This window comes from Rissa tridactyla, chromosome 22 (genome assembly GCF_028500815.1).
Source record: "Rissa tridactyla isolate bRisTri1 chromosome 22, bRisTri1.patW.cur.20221130, whole genome shotgun sequence".
NCBI classification, from domain to species: Eukaryota; Metazoa; Chordata; class Aves; order Charadriiformes; family Laridae; genus Rissa; species Rissa tridactyla.
The window spans coordinates 3685517-3698009 of NC_071487.1; the positions used below are offsets into that span (position 1 = coordinate 3685517).

At 60.0% G+C, this 12493-nt stretch overlaps 1 protein-coding gene across 7 annotated transcripts in view; it reads left to right on the forward strand.

Moving 5' to 3' along the window:
• CTXN1 (cortexin 1) overlaps nt 1–10549 on the forward strand; it is a 41664-nt gene extending 31115 nt beyond the window's left edge. For 3 of the 7 annotated variants that reach the window (XM_054181919.1, XM_054181922.1, XM_054181925.1), the window contains 2 exons: nt 8302–8415; nt 8917–10549. In XM_054181919.1, coding sequence (XP_054037894.1) covers nt 9050–9337 — 288 coding nt within the window. In that variant the 5' untranslated portion in view covers nt 8302–8415; nt 8917–9049 and the 3' untranslated portion in view covers nt 9338–10549. Of the gene's footprint in view, nt 1–2200; nt 2319–4146; nt 4395–8301; nt 8416–8916 lie in introns of those variants that run through there. The other 4 variants (XM_054181920.1, XM_054181923.1, XM_054181924.1 and 1 more) reach the window with 4 other exon arrangements.
• The last annotated feature ends 1944 nt before the right edge of the window (nt 10550–12493 follow it).

Below are 12493 nucleotides of genomic sequence, written 5' to 3' on the forward strand. Positions count from 1 at the left end.
CATGGTGCATGAGACGCAGGAAAATCATGGCTTTGGGGCCAAAGGGAGGGTTAGACGGGGCTGGACTAGGCTGGATTGGGCTAAGGTGGGCCGGAATGGACTGAGCTATACTGGGCTGAGTCGGGTTGGGGTGGACTGCACGGAGGATGCTCCGCCAGTGGGTACCCGTCAGCAGCGGGGCTCCGAGGACCCTCGACACGAGCGGGTCCTGTGGCTTGCAGGGGACAGGGCTCCACAGCCAGGGAACCAGAGAGCGCAAAAGGCTCCCAGGTCTCTTCCCAGGGATGTGAAGGCCCGTAGGAGCTGCTCGCTCACGCGCTCCCAGTCCTGCCAGGGGACGGACGACTAGCAAAGCAATATTAATTTTGCAGGGAGGCCACTAATGTGTCCCGTCTCCCCTTTGCCCCAGGCAGTGAGCGTTCCCTGCACTGATTAAGCGTGAGAATGCTCTCCGTAGGCACCTTTCAGAAAAAAAAAAACCCATTTCAATTAGCGGCTAAGATAGATCGCGCAGGAAATTGGGTGGTTATTTCCAGATATTTACAATGAATCACCTCATCGTAGGACGGGGGCATGCTGCACTGTGCTGAAGGGGCTGGGGATCACAGTTATGCTCCTCCGGTACTGTTACACGTAGAGGAGTTTGCTTTTATGGTTTGGTGATTAATTTTTGCAGGGTGAATTTTTTGCGCTGGGGAAATCGCTGAAATTGTAAAAGGGGAAGCAGCGTGGCGAGGGATCGCATCAGCTCCCGGCAGCTACGTGCAACCTTGGCATCTAAGCCACATTTCCAGGTGCCTCCAACAGCCAGCTGGAGTCTTTTCTGTCCTCTCCTGAGCACCTGGATGAGGAGGGATGAGTCCCAGAGCAGCTAACAGTGGGTGTCCCCCCTGGTTTCCTTCTCATGAAGTTTCCTCCTCCTCTTCCTACCTGCTTCTGTCCCCTTGGGGCTCCTCTACACCAGGACCTGAGGTCTCTTCTGTTCTCTCTTTCATGGGGATTTGCCACGATCGGCCATTCAGCAGGTGCCATGAGCCATATGTGGCCAAAACAGTGATAGCTTAGGGGAGAAACTGCCCAAAGGGGCATCCTGCTCCCAGGGCTTGACCTGAAAATATTCCCGGAATGGCTGGAAACGGCCAGATCCTTCTTGCTGGGGCCCTGGGAGGAGCTCAGACAGCCAGGCAGTGCCAAGAGCCTGGGGATTTTTGTGGCGTGACCGAGTCTATTTATTTGCAGGTCATTTTTCACCTGCCGACCCCTTCCCGGCAGGGGCTCGGACCCTGTAATTGCGGCATCTTTTAGCTTGGAGGATGTCCCTCGGTGCTGGGTGTGGGCAACAAACCTATGGCCAGACTGTCCTGGTGGTGGTCACCAACCATCTGATGCTAGTTCTTCCTCCAAATTGCATCTCATCAGGCTCCAAGGCTTCTGTTGCCTTTCTCCAGAGTGGAAAAAATGCATCTTTCGCGTTTGCTGGTAGAGGTCTGGCTCGCGGAGGTGGGGAGGGCAGGCCGGTGGGAGGCGGCAGCAGCCAGAGCCGGCGACGCACGCTCATCCTCTGGGGGCTTGTGCGGCACTGCTGGGTGGCAGGGCCGGGCTGGGCTCCTGGTCCAGGTCCAGGCATGTAATCAGGTTCCTGCAGAGCTCCCAGAGCCCAGGCACGTTTCCTTGCCAGCGGGGTGTGACTCCCTGCAAGCATCCCAGAAAGCTGGACCCCCTGCTCGAGCCCGGGGTGGGAAGGTGCGCGGTGAGATTTTATGCAGTCCCTCCGACATCTTCACGGCCAGCTGCGCACCCCCAGCATCTCTTTGATGCACAGTCCCCTGTCCTGGGTGCAGCAGGCGGTGGCCTGGATGGCTGGGCTGCACCTGCCCCGCAGGGGTGCTGGGCTTGCTCCGGACCACCTCAGGCTGCCAGGACTGGCGCCATGGGTCTGGGACAGACATGGGCACACTGTGGAAGGACAAGGGTCTTGGATGTCTTGGAGGGGCAGTGATGCACGTTGTCCTGGGGATTGAAGGGGCTTTTAAGGAGAACACAGGGATGCAGGAGCTGTAGCCCGGGGACGGGCAGGCTCAGCCCCCAGCCCTGCGCTCTCCCACGGTCTGGCTTTCCCAGGCACGCAGCTCACGAAACTTCTCTCCTCTCCAATTGCTGTGCTCCACCTTTTATTATAATTGATTCTGCATCGCCATAGGAACCCGCTCCAGCGTGAGTGAAGAGCAGCTGCCTTCCCTCTGCGCTCTCCAGGAGAGAGGCGGCTGCTCCTTCCCTGGAGATGGCAAGTGATGGAGCCGGGAGCCCAAGGCAGCCAGGTACCGTCCCTGCCCCGTCCCCATCCCCTCTGCGGCGCTCACGCCGTGGGGAGCAGAGCCGGGGAGTGCAAGGGGGGGGGTGGTTCCCTCCACATTCAGCTGCCAGGGACCCCCCACCCCTGGCAGTGGTGGGCTCAGGGGATGGGGGTGGCCCTTTGCCTGGCGCTGGGGTCCGGTGTATCTTCCAATGGCGGTTGTCAGGTCTGGCTGGAGAGGGCAGGAGGCCGGGCTTTGGGGTGGGATGGGTGGGAGCAACCTTTCCCAGGGTGTTATTTTCTTCTTGGTTTGGCAGTGGTGGGTCTTCCATGTGTGCTGGGATGACCGCGGAGAGGAGGCACGCGGAGGGTGTGCCGCAGAGCCCTGCGCTTGGCCGGGCTTCCCATGCTTCCCCCGGGGATCACAGAGCCTGGGATTTGGGGGCAAGCATCTATGCTTAGCTGGGGCTGGGCTAAACCTCTCCCTTGGCTGAAGGGTTGGCCCCTCGTCTGGCAAAAAAAGTGGATGGGGCATCCCTCGCACGCAGTGTCTTGCGTTCCTGCCGTGGCCTGGTCTGCTCAGTGCTCCCCGCCATGTCCGGGCTCTGCTCATCTGCCACTGACATGGCTGCCATCCTGCCCAGCAGATCTGCCTTGCTGGGAGAGCCCCTCCGCGGTGGCTGCCGGGGTCTGGAGAAGCGGTGGTGGAGAAGGTGGCCTTCCCCTTAGCCATGGGAAGGGTTTAGCAGAAGACTGGCCAAGCTCTTACATCGGGGTCTGGGGTACAGATGTGCCGGGCTGGAGTCCCTGCCTGTCCCGCCGTTCCTTGTGGTGGAACATGCTTGAACAGAGATGTTGTGAGCAGGCTTCAGAGCGTGAGGGGACATCTGTCTACGTCAGCCCAACTGGGGGATCCTGCCGAGACTTGGGGTCTTCCTTGGGTCCAGACCCATGGCAGGATGTCTCCTGGGCCCCATATGTCCTTGTCCAACCACACGCTGAGCCCTGACAGGGCCGGGTGATGGAGAGGGTTCATGAAGGACCCCCCTCAGGAGCCTGCTGTAGGTATCACGCGTTGACAGACAGGAGCCGGGACCTGGGCTGCGGTCCCTTGGCACTGCCTGTCCCTGGGCAGCTGCCCAGAGTTTGCCTGCACGGCCGGGGTGGGATACCTCCCGCAGGTGCTTCCAACACAGCCAGGATGAAGGTGGGGGGGTGTCTCAGCATCCCCCCTGGGCCTCTGCAACGCACGAACCCACCTCGGCGGGGGCAGGAGGGTCTCTCCCTGCCAGGGACGTTCAGTGGAGCGTCCCGGGGTTAAGGCTCGGGTGCCTCCATGGAAGCAGTGAGAGGGAAGCTGGGAAGGCGAGATCCCAGCAGAATTCCTGAAATGGGAAACTACTCTGCTGTCTGCTTGGTGGGGGACAGAGGAGATGGCCCCTGCGTGAGCCCCATGCCAGTAGTCGGTGGCAATGACAGGAGCCGCATTTCCAGGGACAACGCGGCAATTCGGCTTTGACGAATTGGGAAGACAGAAACACATCGGGAGAGCCCCAGCCCTGTTTGCTCACAGGTCCAGGGTGCAGCCCATAAACACCTCCCGGTGCTCTCAGCACCCAGGAGGGTCACAACCTGCTTTTTTCTGGGGCAGAACTAGCTCTGAGGACACGGTGAAGCTCTTGGCTCCCGGGGTCTGCCTCCCGTTGGAAGTTCGGCTTCCCCTGGCCGAGCCTCTGGGCTGTGCTTACGCCGGCAGCCGTGCCGTAACCCAGCGGGATTCCTCCGTTTGACCCAGCGGCAAAATTTACTGAAAAAGGCAATGCAAACCCGGCGAAGAATTCGGCCGCTCCGTCAGCTCCTCCTGACGGCGCCAGCACCAGGGTGCGCGTCCCAGAAAGGCGCCCAGCAGGGACGAGCGGACCCGCTGCCCACGGACCCTTGGGGAAGGACGGAGGGAGCAGCTCCACGGCCCCACCGCGCTCGCAAGTAAAGCCTTTTCCCACCCCGCCCCGAGGAGCTTCGGTCCGAGAAATCCCCCTCCTAAGGCAGAAACGCCTTTGCCTGCCGTCCTCGCGAGGCCGGCTGCTTCCAGACCTCCCCGGTGAGCGCATTTGCTGCCCGGTGGCGCGGGGCGGTTGTGCCCCACATTGGGCGACGCGGAGGACGTCAACCCAAGGGAGCGGACGGAGCCGGGTCCTGCGGGACCCCCCCCCGGGCTCCCACCCAGCGGCAGACGCTCTCGCGGCCCTCCACCAGTGCCGCTGCCACCCTGCTCCCCCGCCCTGCTCGTTTTGGCCAGAAAAACCCTCTCTTTTAGACATTCCCGGGAGCCTGGGATGCATCTTTCTTTTGGATTTTTCTCCTGGAGGCTTCCGATCGATTCGCACGGGGAGCAAGAGTTGGGTGGCGCTTTTCAAAGCGGGGTTGTTTTAGCACCGTCCCAATGAATTCGCTCCGGTTCTCGTTGCGCACGCGGTCGTTTTCTTCTCGTCCCGACAAAAGCTTCATTCGAATTTAAGCATTTTAGCCCCTCCTCGCTCGCCTCCATCAAAACCAGCTCCGCTTTCTCCTTTTAAGACATCGGTCTCATTTCTCATTGTTATATAATTGTGAATGTCTATTTTTGGTTATAAAAGTACTAATTTGGGTATATTTAAAAGTGCGTAAACTGAGTAATTCCCTAGTTGTTGGCCTGCATCCATGACATTGTGCAATTAAACCCTGCTCCGCGCCGGCTCAGGGCCTGTCATCTTCCAGCCTGATTCTTTGAGCGGATCAAACCTTTCTGGCGCGATTCTGCTTCATTGTGCGAATCGTGGCAGGGGCTGGGGGGGGGGGATCTTCTTTTAATTCCTGCTGATAAAACGCACCCCTTTCGGTGCTGGGTGTTGCGAAGCTGACTTAACCTCCCGGCACCCAAATTTACCCATGATTTGGGGGGGAAGGTCCTTGTCACTGAGACCCCGGATCCAGAGCTGGGGTCCCCTCTCCCCGTCCCCTGCACTGACGCAGAGCGAAGCGGGGCTGTGCCAAGGCTCCCGGCTTCCTCTTCTCTTTGCTGGTGGGAGTAAACTGTTCGGAGGAGGAACAGATTTCTTTTTTTTTTCTTTTTTTTTTTTTTTTTTTTTTTAAGCGAGATTACTCCGCTGGAAATTGGAAATAAGCAATACCTGAAACGCTGGTATCCAGAAATTGCTTTTCAGCTGACACAGAAGGCTTTCTCCAGCTGCTTTCCCTAATTAGGCTCTGATTCTGCTTTGGACGTTTAGCATCACAGACTGGTTTGGGTGGGAAGGGACCTTAAAGATCATCCAGTGCCACCCCCTGCCCTGGGCAGGGACACCTCCCACCAGCCCAGGTTGCTCCAAGCCCCGTCCAACCTGGCCTTGAACCCCTCCAGGGATGGGGCAGCCACAGCTTCTCTGGGCAACCTGGGCCAGGGGCTCACCCCCCTCACACCAAACAATTTCTTCCCAAGATCTCATCTCAATCTCCCCTCTTCCAGTTTGAAGCCGTTACCCCTGGTCCTATCACCACATGCCCTTGCAAACAGCCCCTCCCCAGCGTTCTTGTAGTCCAGAGCGTGGGCTGAGTCGTGCCGGCGCCGTGTGGCCCCATCCCTGCTGAGCCCCCGTAACCCCCCTCCCCTGCCCACTCGGATTCTCACCTCGGAGGTGTCTGTAGTGGGAAGGGTGAGGCCCCACCCCCACCCCCCCCCGTCCAGCTGGCATCCCGCATCGGTAAACACCGCTCCGTACCACTTTTTAAATACATATCTCATTAGATCTTTGCCGTTCCCAAATTAGCATTTAATTTGTGTTGCGTACCCAGAAGAATCTCACCGCAGCGATCCTCCTCCTTTGTGAGATCTGGCCCTATTCAGCAATTTCCTCGCTCGTGTATTCTTTTTAGTTACTAAGGGAACATGAATCTTAATAAAACTCAATCAAATGTTCCTTAAATAACAGCTGCCTTCATTTAACTGTCTTATCAGTGGCGGGTTTTTTTTGCTCTGCTCAAAATTCCCGGGAAATTAAGAGCTGATTTTTCACACAATAATGAAAAAGCAACACATCCCAAATGAGAGGGAAAGCCTTTATCCTGAATGCTATAGGAAATAATACTAGGGACACTGTTTAGTAGAAAAATCTTGTATTTTTGTCCTGAGCGTGCTTGTTCCTCCCTGCGCTTTTGCTATGAGTCAGCTGGGCATCTCCAGGTACGTGATTTGTGCTGGGGTCACCTGTATCGCAGCAGGGCCTGTCCCGAGCGTCGCTGGCACCAAGAACCATGAAGGAGGATTTTTTCCTTAACCCAGGCGTGTCCGTGGGACGCGTGAACCTCCCCCGAACCCAGAGAAGTGCAGCGGAGAGGCAGCGATGCCCCCCCCCAAGCAATACCTGCAAAGCCCAGGGGGTTCCTGAGGGCTCCCAGGGCACCAGGAGCTCCTCAAGGAGATGGAGGCTGTAGAGCTGCGCCCATCCCCAGAGACCTCCGTGGAGAGAAGGGGGATGCTCTGTCCCATCAATGGTCCTCCATGGGTGGGTGTTCCTCCCCTAGATAGGACGATGTGGAGCCATCGCCGCTGGCTGGGGAGGGGAGACCCAACCGCTCTCTGCCCAGGTGGAAGCTCCTCTGGCGCCGGTCACTCCTGCCCTCCTTCAAGTTGCACCAGAGGAGGCTTAGGATGGGTATTAGGAAATATTTCTTCACCAAAAGGATTGCCAAGCATTGGAACAGGCTGCCCAGGGAGCAGATGGAGTCAGCATCCCCGGAGAGATTTAAAAGATGGGTAGACGTTGCGCTGAGGGACGTGGTTTGGTGGTGGACTCGGCAGTGTTGGGTTTACCGTTGGACTCAGTGATCTGAGGGGTCTTTTCCAACCTAAATGACCCTGTGATGTGGTACCCGCCCTGTGGGAACCTTTTTTGACTTATCTCTGTACCCCACGCACAGTTGGGGATGTATGGGGGCGGGGGGGCGGATAAACCCCAGCATGATGGAAGCGCGACAATCTGAGGGACTTCTGGATGGAGTCACACTAGGGGTGGCCAACGTCCTCTTAACGTGACGTGGGGTGTAGGCACAGTTCCCTTTTCAGGGGAGGCTGCACTGGGCACTTCCCTGCGATAGTGCAAGTGTGACAAACCAGGGCAAAGCCCCCGCTCAGCCCCAGAGGACGCCCGGAGCCTCAGCAGGCAACTGGGAAGCCGGTGTGCGTGGAATTGCCAAAACAGCTGTTTTGGGGTGGTCAGTGTTTGGGGGGGGTTCAGCGATTCCCTGGCCAAATATTGACGCGGGGACGCCAGCTGAGGGCTCGCCACCCCCATGGTGACGTTTTGTCCCAAGGAGGGGCAGGGCTGGCTTGGCCAGTGCCGTACGGACATCCCACGTCTGGTCCGGACACCAGAGACGTGTCTGGGAAGGGATCGTACCAAATAACCGGGGTGAAAAGCCGGAGAGCAGCCGTGCTCGCCCCCCTGCTGCTCGTGCCCTTTATTTTGCTGCTGTTGGATGAAATGATTTTTAAAGCCTGCAAGCGCTGCTCCGCGTGGTGTCCCGGGAGCCGCGGGCAGAGGGGAGGGAGCCGGTCCTCAGCGTGAGTCAGAGCCGAGCGGAACCTGCTCCGGGCTCTTTCTGGGTGCCTCGGCCTCGGGACTGGGCTCTGCCTTTTGCTTTCCCACTGACATTGGGCAATGTTGCTGCCTGGGAGGGCTGTTTCCTGGTATCTCCCAGTGGGTTTTCTTGGGTTTGTGTGGATTTTTTTCTTTTTTTTTTTTTTTTTTTTTTTTTTTTCTATGGAGTCTCCAGAGCTCTGAGAGCACTCCAGCTCCGGGATGCTGCAAGGGGAGGTTGGTGTGGATGTTGCCCAAGGTGAACTCCATCCAGGTGCTGGTCTAAGAGACACCGAGAGCTTCAGAGGTGCCTTGTGGTGTTTTGCTATGACTCCTAGTGGCTGTGGTCCTTCTAACCTCTTGTGCTATCTTTGTCCTGCTTTGCATCCCTAGCCCAAGAGAGCTGGACCCTGGAGACCTTTCCGCAGTGACGTGGCTGTTTGGACACAGCCCTCTCCTCCTCCTGCTGCAGTAGCAATGCTAGCGTCCCCACGCAGCTGCAGTGAGGTAGGTGCCCACCTTCTCCATCAAGACTCAGCTCCTTCTAGACCTGGTGCAAGCCCAAAGGCAGTCACTGTGCCAAGGGAAATACAGGAGCCGGACACGTGTCCCTCCATAGGAACGGGCAAACTGTAAGCTTGTGTCCATCCGGGGAGAACTTCAAGACCAGAGCCCTGAAGCCCTGAGCAGCCCACTCTGACTCCTCAGCTGAGGTCCTTTTCAGTGTGAATTGTCCTATGATTCAGGGCACCTGAATCCAAAAGTGTCCTGCAGCGCTAGGCTTAGCAGGTGGACACCCCCTCTGGAGGAATCCTGGGGGTTTATCACTGGAGAGGGAAGCTCTGCACCAGTGCCCTGGACTTCCCACCCATCCCATGCTTTTGTGCTCCTCACAAGCGGCTTCTTGAGCTCAGGGATCATCTTGTGAAGTTCCCTGCCCTTTCCTGCCCCTGGTTATTTGGCAGTGGGCAATTCCTCCCCCCTCACCATCTCTGCTTTCCCCTCCAGGAGCTCTCGGCCCGGGCAGGAGTGAATCCCGAGCTCGGCGTAGCGGCGCTGGTGGCTATGGAGTAACCCGTGCTGCGGGTGCGTGGGCACAGCGGGAGGCTGAAGCCGGCTGCCCGGGCACCGGGGCGGCCGAATGCGCCCTGGCCACGCGCTCCTCGCCTCTGCCATGAATGATGCATCGACGATGGATTATGAACTGCTCTCCCCCTCCTTGGTGGAGCACCCAGCCGGCGCCGCGGGTATGGATGCCGAGCAGAAAACCGTCTTTGCCTTTGTCATCTTCCTCCTGGTCTTCTTGGTGATGCTGATGGTGCGCTGCTTCCGCATCCTGCTGGACCCCTACAGCCGCATGCCCGCCTCCTCCTGGACTGACCACAAGGAGGGGTTGGAGAGGGGCCAGTTTGACTACGCCTTGGTGTAGAGGGCAGGGATGGGGCGAGCCTGGGTGCTCCGTGTGCCTCCCACCCCAGCTGGCCCCGGCCCCGGCCCCCCCTTCCTCTGTGGTGTTGCCCCGGGCCAGCAGGGATGCTCTGGGCAGGGAGGTGAGGTTGGGCTCTTGTCCGGGGTGGGTTTTCTAGGGGTTTCTCTCTTTTCTAAGCACTTTTCAGTTCTCTTCGCAGTCTGCGGGACTCTTGGAGAGATGTGTTGGAGGGGTGATGTGACTCCGCGCAGTTCCCCGCTGCCCACCGTGGCCCCGGGCAGCGTCGCGTGTCGCGGTGAGGGGCAGGAGGCGATGGGGCAGGGCATGGCGGGACCTGCCCTCAGCCACGGCCCACGGGGCTCCTGGTCTGGGCGGCTCTGCCTGGTGCCAGGCCAGAGCTTTGACCCCCACCTCCTCCTGCCCCCCACGTCGCCCTCGTCTGTGCCCCCCGGGGGAGTGCTGTGGTCCAGTGCGCACGTGTGTGTGTGTGTGTGTGTGTCCCTGTAGCTGAGCTGTGTCTGTCAGGGGGTTTATAGGCACCAGACCCAAGTGCTGGCTTTGTTCTTCTCTGTGTGGCAGCCCCAAGTGCCCACCCCCCACCTCAGCCACAAGTGAGGGGGAGATGGAGACCCCCCCCCGCCCGCCCCGCCATGCGCAGCCCCCTTTCGGCATCCAGCCCTGCAGCCTGCTCTCCGCTTCCCACCGTAGTGACTTGTCCCTGCCCGACTGGTGAAAATGGTCTGAGCAAGGCGCAGCCGTGCAGCTCCCTGCAGACCTGCCTGGGTGGCCCTGCCGGCATCCCCGGAGGGACCAAAAGTCCCACAGGACGCTTGGGAGATGCTCCTCAGCCAGCCCAAGCCTGGCAGCCTCCCACCGGCATCCCACCCTGGCCGGTCCCTGCTCCAGCAGGACCTGAGTGGCCTCCCCACGTCCAGGGGCTTGCTGGGGGCGGGGGTGGCCAGCCCTTCCCTGGCCATCCTGCATCTGGGTATCAGAAGGGCTGCGTAAGTAGCCGAGAGGAAAACACGGTTGTCCTCCTGCCCCTCTGTGGGAACCATGCTTGTTGAGGAGGGGTGCTGCAGCTAGCCACAGGGCTAGCGAAAGCCATGGTGGGTTATGGCTGCGGGCCACCGAGAAGGTTTGTACTAAGGGATTTGAGCCCACGGGGGAGAACCTCGTCCCCCAACCATGGAAATAAAGCTGCACTGTGCTAACCCCACACGGCTCGTCCTCTGCTCTTTGGCGTGTCCCGGCAGGCACTGGGAGGAGAACTGGCTGCTTCCCGGGCAGTGGTGGGGCTGCCCCATCTCTCTCCGTCTGAGCCAAGACCCCACGGCCCCCAGCACAAGCTGGGGCTGCTCCGCAGGGGATGGGTGCCACGTGGGACGGGAGCATCACCGCCCGGCCACGGTACTGTGGGTGCGGTGGTCAGGGACACGCAGAAGGTGCTCCTTGGCCGAAGTGGGGCATCTGGGGCAGCGTTGCTGGACGGGGATGGTCACAGCCTGGCCACGTTCGTTGCAGGACCCGTGGGTTGTGCCTGGCCATGTCCTCTACGTCAGTCCGGGTCTGCGCGGGCAGCAGCCTGGTAGGTTCTTCTGCATCCAGAGAGACCGGGATGTGTGGGTACAGGCCATCCCCGGAGAGTCCCCGGGGTCACATGAGTGACGTGGAGGAAGAGGCAAGGAGTCCCTGCTGGGTGCTGCAGAGCAGTGACCGGCAGGACCTGGGTACCCAGGCCCAGCGCACCCCGCTCCTGCACCTCCTCTGCCACCGCTCCCCACCGCCTGCCGCCCCTCACCTACCGCCAAGCCCAGGAAGGTGTTTGGGGGACAGTTCCCAGCTGCCTGGGCTCAATGTTCTCCTTTGCCCAGGTCTCATCGCGTGGTTGCCCCACCCCCACCCCCACCCCATCCCCAGCTCTCTCACCACCCAGTAAGGCAGTGGGCTCCCTCCCAGTCGCAGGGATGCCGCAGCCCTGCCTGCCCTCTTGTGGCACACGGCTCAGCATCCAGACTGGGAAGCCAAGAAGAGCTTCCTAAAAAAACAGAATATCAGCCTGGAAGAAGGGTTTGAGCGGAACTCAACGGGCCGGACCCTGACTCCCGGACCCACGGCACGATCGCTGGCCAAGCGTCATCGCCCACCCTGCACGTAACGCTGACTGCACAAGCCCAGCTTAGCAAAACCACCAAGAGCGGAGCTGCTCCTCCAAGGCGGATGAGCCAAGGGTGACCACAGCACAGGCGGCATCTTCCCTGACCACAGCACCAGGCAGGATCGGTCCTGGCAGTGGGTTTGCCTACGCTCTCCTGCATCCCTTCTGGCTCCTCTCCGCCAGCCCTTCTTGTGCCCCCTCCCATCCCTGTCCTGGCCCCCGCAGCCTCCCCCCAGCCCGGCAGCGACGATGGGGTGCAGCCACCCCTCGGCTGGGCTCAGCGATCCGGGCTCCAGGCTCAGAGCTCTGGCATCGCTCTCCTTCCACAGCCCTTGCTGGGAGAGAGCGAAGGATCAGGAGAGGCTTTACTGGTGCCTCTGTGCTTCCTCCCTCACCTCAGCACAGGAGAGACACGGAGCTGTTGGAGCGGGGCCGGAGGAGGCCCCGGAGATGCTGGGAGGGCTGGAGCCCCTCTGCTGTGGGGACAGGCTGAGAGAGCTGGGGGGGTTCAGCCTGGAGAAGAGAAGGCTCCGGGGAGACCTTCCAGCCCCTTCCAGTCCCTAAAGGGGCTCCAGGAAAGCTGGGGAGGGACTCTGGAGCAGGGAGGGGAGCCATGGGACGAGGAGGAACGGTTTTAAACTGGAAGAGGGGGGATTGAGATGAGATGTGAGGCAGAAATTGTTTGCTGTGAGGGTGGTGAGCCCCTGGCCCAGGTTGCCCAGAGAAGCTGTGGCTGCCCCATCCCTGGAGGGGTTCAAGGCCAGGTTGGCCGGGGCTTGGAGCAACCTGGGCTGGTGGGAGGTGTCCCTGCCCAGGGCAGGGGGTGGCACTGGGTGGGCTTTAAGGCCCCTTCCAACTCAAACCAGTCTGTGATCTGCCTTCTGCTCCAAGGCTTTGGGAAGGACCCCATGGGCACCCATGGGTGCTGAGACGGGCGAGCTGGGTGAGGCTGCAAGAGTGAAAATCCATCCCTGAGGAATGGCACGGGCAATGGAATG